General features: G+C 48.3%; 1 protein-coding gene and 1 non-coding gene across 4 annotated transcripts; both read right to left on the reverse strand.

Moving 5' to 3' along the window:
- Window positions 1-56: 56 nt before the first annotated feature.
- Window positions 57-11,186, reverse strand: KHDC4 (KH domain containing 4, pre-mRNA splicing factor). 3 transcript variants are annotated; one of them, XM_062016312.1, is made up of 14 exons: window positions 10,844-11,182; window positions 10,496-10,736; window positions 9,682-9,804; window positions 9,291-9,370; window positions 8,700-8,752; window positions 7,877-8,040; window positions 7,267-7,478; window positions 6,712-6,772; window positions 5,864-5,921; window positions 5,471-5,724; window positions 4,724-4,879; window positions 3,600-3,712; window positions 2,485-2,576; window positions 57-1,440 (listed from the first exon to the last, which is right to left on the reverse strand). In XM_062016312.1, exons 1-14 carry the CDS (start codon window positions 10,933-10,935, stop codon window positions 1,241-1,243), a joined length of 1,899 nt encoding a protein of 632 aa, XP_061872296.1. In that variant the 5' UTR covers window positions 10,936-11,182; the 3' UTR covers window positions 57-1,240. The 3 variants fall into 3 exon arrangements, with proteins under 3 accessions (XP_061872296.1, XP_061872295.1, XP_061872297.1); XM_062016311.1 differs by having other exon boundaries at window positions 9,682-9,810; XM_062016313.1 differs by lacking the exon at window positions 57-1,440 and having other exon boundaries at window positions 3,600-3,684; window positions 9,682-9,810; window positions 10,844-11,186.
- Window positions 7,576-7,704, reverse strand: LOC133628381 (small Cajal body-specific RNA 4). The gene has a single exon (XR_009820668.1). It is a non-coding gene; the product is annotated as a small Cajal body-specific RNA 4 (non-coding RNA).
- Window positions 11,187-11,255: the final 69 nt, after the last annotated feature.

An 11,255-nucleotide genomic window follows, 5' to 3' on the forward strand; every position in this document is an offset into this window, starting at 1 on the left:
CGCGAGGCCGCCATGGCCCCCACACCCCAAATCCCCCCAAACAACGGCCACAAACGCAATATTTATACATTTATTTATATTGAAAGTACGGTTCTAGTTATTTACAACACATAGGAAAGATGATGTTTGTACAAGTGAGGCAGGGAGGGCTTGATGTGTGCAGCCACCCCCCACCCCTCAGCTCGATTCTCCTCCCGTTTCAGAGGCGCAGTCGCCTCAGCGCAGTCCCACGTCTCACTTCTCTGTCCACCAGAGTCCTTTCTGCAACAGCCCACCCACCAAAAAAGCCTGTGGTGCAGTTTGTGTCCATGAACCCTCCACCACAGTCCGAGGGTTCCACGTCCAAGCTTCGCGGCAAGAGCTGGCACGGCCTGACCCCACCTGCCCACCCCCGGCCTTCCCTTTGCTCAACCACCACAAAACAGATGAGTTAAGAGATGGGGTGAAGCTCAGGAGCAGGAGTTCCATCCAAACTGCTGAATGAGAAGGAATCAAGGGCGGACCGGAGAAGATGAAGTTCCAGTGCTACAGCACCAAGCCCCAGTTGGGTATTTGCAGCAAGATGAACCCACCCAAAAAACTGAACAGCTCCCCCCAAGAAGGCTAAAATCAGAAGGTGTGGGGTTAGTAAAACCACATCTTGAGGAAAAATAAAACAGGAGGTGCTTAAAGCAAAAACAAATGAAGAGTTTCAGGAAATGTGATCCTCCAGTTTCTCAGAACTACTGCATGTTCCTTTCCTTCATCCACAGTCCAAACCAGGGTCCCCATGAGCTCAAGGAGACTGCAAACACGGGCTGACAGCAGGAATGCTCCATAAAACACAAACATTGGTGCAGAATGAAGTCAGCACTGTCTGATTCTTTTCATTTTTAAGTTATCCTGGACAAAGGGGAGATGTAGACCGATGGGCTTCCCTACTTTCTCTTTCCAGTTACTGTCCCCACTGTCCAAGGGACTAGCCCTGCCAGAATACCATTGCAAACATTTCCCTTCTTTTCAAGTCGACAAATTCACTGCAGAAATAAGGATTTTTAAAAAAGAATGGAGCCCTTTTCAAGGGGTGGGGGGAAATGTTGAACCTTTTAGCTTCTGCAAATGTAAAAACCAAGGTGTATTTGCAAAGTTGGTTTTGGAATATACATGCATTATTGCTAGAGGGGAGGGGGGGGAAAAAAAACCAACTCAAACCAAACAAACCACCAAAAGAGGATGAATGAGGAACTCTTCTGCAGGTTTTTTATGGTGCCATCCAAAATGGCATCTGTTGTTTAGCTCGCTGTTGTGAGGAAGGGTACTGGTATCCCAAACTCCATCCCTGTGAAAAAGTACTTGCGTTTTTATGGCCACCATGTTCCTCCTCTTCATCTGATGAATCTCCAGCATATGCCACTAATCCAAAGCCCTTTTCTGCAGTTTTCATCTTCTTAGCTTGATGATCTAAGAGGGGAAAACAAAACAATCCACCCCCCACAGCCCCCCCCCAAGAAGGAAAAAAAACCAAACAACAAAAATAAGAGATAAAATGCCCCAAAAACGAGTTAATTAATAAAAAAAACAAGATGTTAATTGTCAAATTGTTAGTTGGACACCATTTTGAGGTCACAAGGCCAATGGTCATCCAAGGTCGAAGGCCACCCCGAAACAGCACCAGCAACAGCACATGTGATCCATCAGAACCATGTAAGAGAACAGAGAAAGAAAGAAAGAAACACACAGAAAAGGTGAAGTTAGCAAACGGGTCAAAGCGAGGGCGAGTTCACCGATACAAATGTGTCAATATGTCAAGAAAACAAAACAGTAGAAACCCTGTTCAAAAGGAAGCTAACAGAAGAGCAATCTCTGGGAGCAAGACTGCAGAAAAACTAAGGTTAAACAGGCTAATGTGGTGTAGCTGCAGAGCTGAAAGGTTCTCAGCTACCAGGAGAGTTCAAACCATCCCATGTTTTACCAAGCTGCAAATACTCGATGTGGGAGAGCCCTGAGAAGATGGGATGTGACAGCACTTCTGATGTGGGAGAGCCCTGAGAAGATGGGATCTGACAGCACTTCTGTTGTTGGCAGACACAACTCCTGGCTGTAAATACACACCTGAGCCATAACTCCCACCGAAAGTCCTTAGTGCCTCTAGAGACAGCTGTTCACAATGTAAAAGCCACATGACATCTGTGTTACAAAACAATGCTGTGAGATCCTGTGCCTCAGCTGACTGATGGGTCAAAAATACCTGTCTTTAGTTCTTCAACTTAATTACACTCTCCTCATTCAGACAGGTATGTATTGAAGCTTTAAGAGAAGCATCACGTGTGTAACCACAGGGAACCTGAGGGATTTCAGAGCAGTGACCTGCTTTTTTCACTTGAAACAATGTGGTGCAGCCAAAAAAAGCAGAAATTGCTGATTTAAATCAATGTTAAAAGCAAGTACAAACTCATTTGGGAGAGGAAACTTGACTCACAAGTGTATTTTACTCATTGAACTCACCATGGCTTCCTGGTAAAGACCCCGCACCGTTTCTCTCTTCAGAGTCTGATTTCATCCCACTGACAGGAAAAGCTGGTGGAGGCATCAACTGCCTGTTTGAACCAATGCAAGCTCTTATTTCTTCTTTTTAAAGACAACCAGAGTCAAAAGTAACAGCAAACAAATTCACAACTCAGTCCTGGAGCTGAGGAGCTTAACTTTTAATTGCCTGACTCGGCTAGTGGCCTTTTGCAATGGAGTGACATCAGTGAACAAGGGAAGAGAACTGATGTCACCCATCTGGACTTTTAATAGAGTCTCCCCCAACATTCTTACCTCTAAATGGGAGAAAACTATTAGATGGGTAAGGAACTGGCTGAACAGCAAAGAGTTACAGTCAATGGATTAATGTCCACTAACAAGTAGTGAGTCCACCAGTGACACAGACAGTGAGACTGGAGCACCTCAAGCAAGGCTGCAGAGGACACCAAGCTGAGAGGAGCAGCTGATGGCATCAAGGGGAAGGAAATGCCACCCAGAGGGACCTGGACAGGCTGGAGGAGTCAAGTCCTCAAGTTCAAACAAGGCCAAGTGCAACGTTGTGCAGCTGGGTCAGAGTGGTGATGCCTGAGCTGTGGTAAATGTGGGACAATGCACGAGATGGAGAACACACAAAACGTTACCAATACCCTTGGTGGATTTAACAGTGGCCAGAAACCAAAAGAGACTATCAAGTAAATCATTCCCTGAACCTTCAGGCTGCAAAATGTCCCAAGTTCACAACTTTCTCGGGTTTGTTTTAAAATGGGAGCAATTTGAAGTGGAAGTGTTAACCTCCTTCACAAGAACATCCTGCTGCCTCAAGAAGGTATCAGACACAGACAAAGTAAGAGCATGCAGACTCAGGGAGGAGTGGAAATCAAGCTTTTTTTCCATCATGTTGCACGAAAAGGTAACTTTTGTATCCCCTCTGCTTATAACTAACCCCAAAACAACACAAAACCACCCAACAACATGCTGCTCACCACAAACCAAACCCCCCTCCAAGTCACAGAACACGAGACACACATCATCTCTGAAATAAGCTTTCCCATCACAGTCAGAAAAGACCTGAACAGAATCTTTGCACCACTCACCTGTCCCTCTCTCTCTCCTTTCCTGAGGAACTTGCTGGCTTCGACCCGGCTCCATCGATTTCACTCTGACTGGAGAAGCCTGTACCTAAATTAGTCATATGAATGGGTCCATGCTATGAGCAGAAAAACACACGGCATTAGCAAATCTACAACTACAACATAAGCTACAGCTCCTTAATGATAACGACAGGAAACCCAACTTTTCAGAGCATCCTGCCAACTAGCAGAAGAAACCAACTAACGGCTACTGTTAAACAAAATGCTTTCTCCTAGAAATACTGAGGGTAACGTGGTTAGAAACACGCCTGAGCATCACTATGGAAGACATTTCACCACCTGTTCCACCTTTTCAGTGGTTCAGGACAGTAAGAACAGCTGCTTAGGTCACAGATCAACTTATTGCCACTTAAATCAGTTAATTCTGGATACCGTAGAGAGCTCGTGCCACGGCAAACTCTGCTCAAGACGTTAGGTCTGACATACAGGCAGCTCCTTCTTGCCTCTAGGCAAGGCTCTCATTAAGGGTTTCTGCTGTGAGCAGGGGGTGTATTGTCAGAGAAGCATTTGCAGGAACTCTCTTTTGCTCACATGCAAGCCTGAGCAACTCAGAGCTATTTCTATGTAAAATCAACTGCTCTAAAGAAATAAACCATCAATCCCTTAAAACTAGGCTTCTTGAAATCCTCAAGTGCAACCTGCAAGAAAGGTTAAGTGGGAAAATCTGGAAGTTATTACCACGTTTCCCCCTCCTCCCAGCCCTCAAGATCCACCTGAAAGACCCTCAGTGATAAAGCCCCAACAAAGCCCCAGGTAATGTCCTTTTCCACTGACCAGTAACACGCTCTTGTCATCTCTTTGACCTGAACGCACCGCTAGGCTTCAGGAAAGATTGAGGGTATGGAAAACAACAAGGTGCCAATGGCTCAAAGCAAGTCACAGCTCTAAGAACAGTGCATCCACTCAAAGAAACCAAAACAGCGTGGCCTCCGTGTTTTTTGTACCAACTGCTGCCCATCTGCCAAAGGTCTTGCATGACTGTTGTCAAATCAACTGTGCTAATAACAGCCTCTCTCCAGCCAAGTTCCACTTTGGTGAAGGAAGTAAAATTGCTGATTTTATTCCACCTGATATCCAAGCAGTCCTGACTCTCTCTCATCTGGTAGTTCCTCAGTGAAGCGTCTCTTTTGCCCTTGGGGATGGGGTTGGACTTGTGGCTGTGTACCAGTCGGCATGGTGGTTTTGACTGGGGCAGCAGGAAGGAAAGGAGCACTCAGGGGACTCTGACATGGAGAAGTTGGAAACAAAAGCACAAGAAAAGTTGGATGATATGCATGTGAAAGGTTAATTCAAACACACAACTAGGTTCTCTTTGCAGAGATTCAAAACTTAAAAGATAACCCAATCTTTTGGGGAGGGGCTAAGGGAATGGGGGTGTTGAGGCTGGAGGAGGCTGAGGGGAGACAGCAGCACTCTCTGACTCTCCCTCACAGGAGGCTGTAGTGAGCTGGAGGTCAGGCTCTGCTCCCCAGTAAGAAGAGGCAATGGGCTGGAGCTGCCCAGGGGAGGTTGAGGTTGGAGCTGAGGCAGAACTGTTTCCCTGAGAGGGGTGTCAGCCCCTGTGCCAGGCTGCCCAGGGAGCTGGGGCAGTGCCCAGCCCTGGAGGGCTCCCAAAGCCCTGGAGCTGAGGTGCTGAGGGCCGTGGGTCAGTGCTGGGCTGGGCAGGGTCAGGGCTGGGCTGGGGCTGCAGCAGCTTCAGGGGCTTTTCCAACCCAAACAATTCCATAATTATAACTACTTGATTTTACTGTTATCAAAGAAACAGCTTGCAGGGTTGACAAACAATAGCTGAGGTAATGAATCTGTGGCAGTACCTGGGCAGTGCTGGCTGGAGGCTGCACCTGAGCTATGGGGTACTGCGTGGGCACGGGCGGCACTCCCGTGGGCAGCGTGGGCAGGACTCCAGGTGCCAAGGGCACTGCAGGTGGGACTATGCCTGGAACACCATATGGGGGTTGCACTGGTTGTTGAGGAGGAGGAACAACAGGATAACCAGACTGGTACCCATTGGAAGGGTAATAGGAGGGCTGGGAAGGTACACTGCTCATAGCTGCAGGCTGCGTGAAGCCTGGTGAGAGAAAGAGGGGAGAAACAAAGGGTCATGGAAACAATGCAAAGAAGCTTCTCAGCTGAAGGTAAATAAATCCCACAAAAGCAGCTGTCAGTATAGCTCTGCTGAGCACAACTGCAAAGGCATCATTACTTACCTGCTAAGGGTACTGCAGTGGTTATCTGATTGACAAATCGAGAGTACTCAGCATGAACCTACAGAGAATATTCCAGGATTAGCCAAACTCAGCTATTTACTCTATATTAAGCTTTTGCAGGCAAAAGGCATCTTGTCACACACCCCCAAACACTGCACAGGGGGGCTCTGATTGCAGAACACACTCTGCACAAAGACAGCAGTGATCCAAAGCAAAAGCCCACTGAACATCCCACTGCTCTGCTGTGACAGGTTTGTGTCAAAGCACAGGATAAACCCTCCCAGGAAATAAGAGAAGGGGAAAATAATTGCTTCAGCAGAGACAAAATCAGCCACAGAATCTAAACACCCCCATCTATTTTTCAAAAGAGACTCTGCAGCCCATACTCAGTTGCCACTAACAGAAAGATTGTCTCACAGGGTTTTACTCTTTGCATTCACACAAGAAAAGATTGAAATTCATTTCTATGTCTACACTTGAGAGAGTTTCTGAAGGGTTTTTGGTTCAACAATTACTGTAGGAAAGATCAAGCAGGTAAAGAAAGCAAGGGAAGCTACAGAAAATGAAGGGAAAGGCAGCACTCCTTGATCTTTGCATACAGACAACCCCCCACCCCCAGCTCTACTCAGCATTTGCAGTTCTTTTTCCCCCAAATTCCCACTGCTAAGCTCTACCCTGAGAAATGTTCTAAACATTTCACTGTACAAAAACCAGACAGCAATATCTAGAAGGACAAAAACCGTATGAGCAAGTCAGAACACACAGAGAGTTCTGCTGAGAGCATAAAAGCAGGGACATGCTAAAACCACAATAGGCTCTGAGGTATCACATTTTTAAGAGCTACTCACAGTTTGCAATAGATTCTCACACAGCTTCTTAGCAGCTGCCAAACCTTCTGGCTTTGGGTGACTGAAAATAAAGAACAAAGAAAATACTTCCTAAGCACAGATGTTTCCCACAGATTTGGGAGCTGCTGCTTTCCTCAGCAACCTGCTGTCAGATGTTATCCCTGTCCCTTGTGACAGGACAAGGGGTGATGGGATGAAGCTGGAACACAAAAGGTTTCATTTTAACATAAGAGAGGAGCACACAACACTGACTTGCACTTTGTGTTCTTCCCTTAAAGCTCAACATTGCAAACCAAACCCCAAAAGAATGCAGCTTTACTGTGTTCCAAATTAAACCAATGCCAGGATGGTGGGGGTGGGAAGGGATCTGTAGGGATCATCCAGTCCAAGCCCCTACTAAAGCAGGCTCCCCTTGCTCAGGGGGCACAGGAACATGTCCAGGTGGGGTTGGGAAGCTCCTGAGAAGGATTAAGAATCCCTCACACTAATTAAGCATTAATAACATTCAGAGCTGCTCACTGGGATTTACTGTTTCTTTAAAAGCCCCCCTCATACCTGATGTAGATGTACATAGGCTCAAAAGCTTCTCTGCCTGATGCTGGCTCTATGCAACCTGAGCCTTTCCCACGGAGGAAGACTTTGGCACCCGTTTCAATCTGAATGTGCTGCAAATAGGAGCAACCAGGCCCTTCCACCTTCTCCTTCACGTTGAATGTAGGTACAGCATGTTCCAGACCAACAAATAACTTGTCCTGAACATAATGCATCTGGAAATGGAACAGTAAAAACTCATTATTTCACCCTAAAAACCAGGACTGCCAGTTCACTGGAGGCCAGAAGTGTTATTTCCATGAGTGAACAGTTAAGTGTTGGGTGGCACAGTCAGCCCTTTCTTTCTCTGTAAGTAGGGCTGCTCTCTCCATCCATTTTCTTTTAGGAGGCTACTGTCATCTGAGTCTCACTCTTCAGACCCAGTCTGATCAGCTCTCCAGTTTTCACAGCACACAAGCTGAGGGGTTTATATGATATGGGGAAGTGGGGCTTTTGTGTTGAGGGGTTTTTGGTGCTTGTTTGGATTTTATACAAACGCCTACAACACACTCTGTAACAGGTCAGTCTTGTAACCAGTGATAGTCAGTGGAATCCACATAAATCAGTTACTCACCCCTGACTGGAATGGAGGCTTTTGGCCAACTGCTGGAGACAACTGAGTGATAGGAGCTGGCTGGTGATAGACAGTAACTGTAGCACCGTTGAAGGTTGGACTAGAACCTGTGGCTGCTTTCACTACTCCATTGGTAATTATCTCCTTAATTCGGTTCACAGCTCCTGGATGACAGAATATGAAACTCATTTCTATTTCAGCCCTTGTGAATACCTCAATTACTCTGTCCAGTTTTGGGCTCCTCTCTACAAGGACATTGAGGTGCTGGAGAGGATCCAGAGATGGGCTACCAAGCTAGGAAAGGGTTTGGAGCACGACTCATATGAGGAACAGCAACAGAACAAGAGGAAACGGCCTCAAGTTGCACCAGGGGAGGTTCAGGCTGAATGTGAGGAGGAATTTCTTTGCTGCAAGGGTTGTCAGGCCTTGGAAGGAGCTGCCATGGGAGGTGCTGGAGTCACCATCCCTGGAGGGGTTTCAGAGCCTAGTGGATGTTGCACTGAGGGAAATGGGCTGGTGGGTGATAGGGCTGGGACAAAGGCTGCACCTGATAGGCTTAAAGGTCTCTGCCAGCTGAAACCATTCTCTGATTCTAACCCAACCATGGGATGACCAGGTTAACATTCCCATACTCTGTGACAGCAGATCTACAGGCAAAAGGACTGTGATCTTTTTAGCCTATGCTAGAAACATTTACATCACATCAATGCTTAATCACTGTTAAATCAACACCAAGGCACTGCCAGTACAAATCCACACTGGCCATAACAAAGCCCTTTATCACAAGCCATGAGACAAAGAGCAGAATGATTTGTACACTTACTGTCAACCAGCTCCCGTGTCTGACCCTGGACGTGAAGGTACAAAGGACGGTCTCTGGAAAGGAAATGTCAAGTGTTCCATTAAATCCACACAGAACATACAACAAGTGACTCAATCCAATTAGATTGTGGCCATCTGAAGCCTTCCATCAAGATATGAAATGCTTCAGTCCTTCAAATAAGGAAGCAAAGAGCCAGTCACAGTGCTAACAAGATTCAGAAGGTATTTAAATGGCAACTTATCAAAGTTATATCGTGGAAAGCTTCAAAGTGCTTGTCCACATGAAAGGTTAACTAGCTAAAAGCCCTGACTCTGTGAAACATTAACTCTTTTTAATAGTGGGAAAGTTGCCCAATCTTATCAAAATGCACAAGAGATACAGGACAGTGTTCAGTCCCTGATGTCACATTTGTGCTCAGTGTGGTTGGGTTTCCTTAATCTCACCCTGTGACACCGGTAGAGAGATCTGAAACACTCACTAGTCTAAAAGTGACACTGTTCATGAAAATCCAAACAAACTAAACCCCCAGCACTTAGAAAAACAATGAGAGAGAGGAAAAAATAAGCAGAAAGCCCATAAAGAAATACAAACCCAGGTCCCACTTTTGCTTTCTCTTCTGCAGTCATGAATCTCCCTCGAGTCGAAACGGCTGCTCCGCTCAGCCGGCTTATCTAGAAACAAAACCCCAGTGACAGGTTTACACAACAATCAGTGTGCTTTAAATCATGGTGCTGTGAAAAAACAAGGACCAGAAGTCATGAATGAGGTGGTAAGAGAATGAATGGTGCTCACTAAAGGCTCCCAGCTATGCCCCCTTAGCTCATCTTACTGAATAATCCCAAGTGTCTTAGAAAACACCAGTTTTGCAAAGGGAGGAAACAGCCACTCAGTATATAGTTCCTTGCAAGTGCTTATAACTTTACAAACAGGTACAAACCCACTGGGGCAAGCCTAAGAAATCAGACAGAGAGCCTGAACATACCTCATCCTGAGTCTGTCCTCTTGTCAGAAGGTTTCTGCAGGTGAGGGGGACGTCGTTGATTTCCACCTCTGCCACCACAAGGTCATCTTTGCTTTTACTTGTAGCTGGACCTTTTCCCAGAGCCTGCAGCTTCAAAGATAACCATTGCAAAAGGCCAGTGTTTGGAAAACAGAGATAAATGATGTGAGAAACAAATTGATCCTGGTACTTTAGAGGTGAAGATCCCTTTCATTCTCCTCTGTCAAACCCCAAAGCTTCACAAACGTTAGCAGGAAGCACATGATACCTACAACTTCATAACTGACCTCTTGACAACCTTGCACCCAAATCAAAACACCTGTATTACATCAGAATGTGCTGAAGACAAGAAGTTATTGGTGTTTATGTTCTGTGAAGGGAGACACAGACGTAGAACCAAGCAGTAAAGTTGCTCAAACACTAACCAACCTTACACTTGAGCTGCTATCTCTGACAGGAAGGTGGGAGACTAATAAAACGGGGTCATTCACACTTCTCTCAGCTCCTCTTAGACAGACACAGCCTCCAGAAGTTCTGTTTAACACCTGAACTCATTGACACCACGACTACACTTGTGTCTCCCATACTCCTGACACCCTCTTTAGTGATTTGTGTTACTGTGTGTTAGCGTTTTCTGGCTGTTGTCGCTTACAGCCCACTTTAGGAAGCAATTCTCCATCAATTCCTGTCGCATTGAGAGCTGTTCCAACCAGTACAGCTTGCAGGCCTTCAGAAAAGACATGACATCCGTCCTCACCCACCTCCCTCGGGTCTGGCGGCCCCCCCGAGCACACACCTTGTCTGTCGTGTTCGGCGCTGGCTTCAGCTTCCCTTTGGCCATCAACATCGCGTTGATTTTGGCTGCCACGGCCGCAGCGGCATCCAGCGCCCCCGAGGGGGCTGCGGAGCTCTCGGAGCCCGCGACAGCGGAGCCGCCATCGCTGCCACCGCCGGGAAAGGGGCGCCCGGGCAGCGGGGCCGTGCCGGGGAGAAGGAAGGCGGGGGCCGGCCCGGGCTGGTCCCACTTACTGCGGCGCCTGCAATTAGAGACAGGCCTCAGTCCCGGCCGCCTCCCGGGAGCCCCGAGGCCGAACCGCCGCCTCCCCGAGGCCCTTCCCCTTGGGGTCCCGCCGCTCAGCCTCACCCGCCCGCGGCCCCGGCGTCGCGCTGGCCTCCGCCACCCGCTGACATGGCTCCGGCCCGGCTCCACCGCCTCCGCGCCAGCCGCAGCGTCATTTCCGCCCTCACCGACGCTCCAAACGGCACTTCCGGTGCCGCCACTCACACGGCGGCGCTCCCGGCGTCCCCTGGGGCGGGAAGGGGAGCGGGGGGGGGGAGGAACCGGGCACGGCGCAGGGGGAGCAGCCACCGGGACGAGGCGCGGTACCTGCGCGCGCTCCGCGGGGAAGCGGGACGGGACGGGACGGGACGGGACGGGACGGGACGGGACGGGACGGGACGGGACGGGACGGGACGGGACGGGCCCCGCACCGCGCGCGGCCACGGCCGATGGCGTCACGGGAGGCGGCGCCAAAGCCCGGCGCATGCGCGCTTCG

The sequence above is a fragment of the Colius striatus genome, chromosome 29 (genome assembly GCF_028858725.1).
Source record: "Colius striatus isolate bColStr4 chromosome 29, bColStr4.1.hap1, whole genome shotgun sequence".
In the NCBI taxonomy this organism is placed as follows: Eukaryota; Metazoa; Chordata; class Aves; order Coliiformes; family Coliidae; genus Colius; species Colius striatus.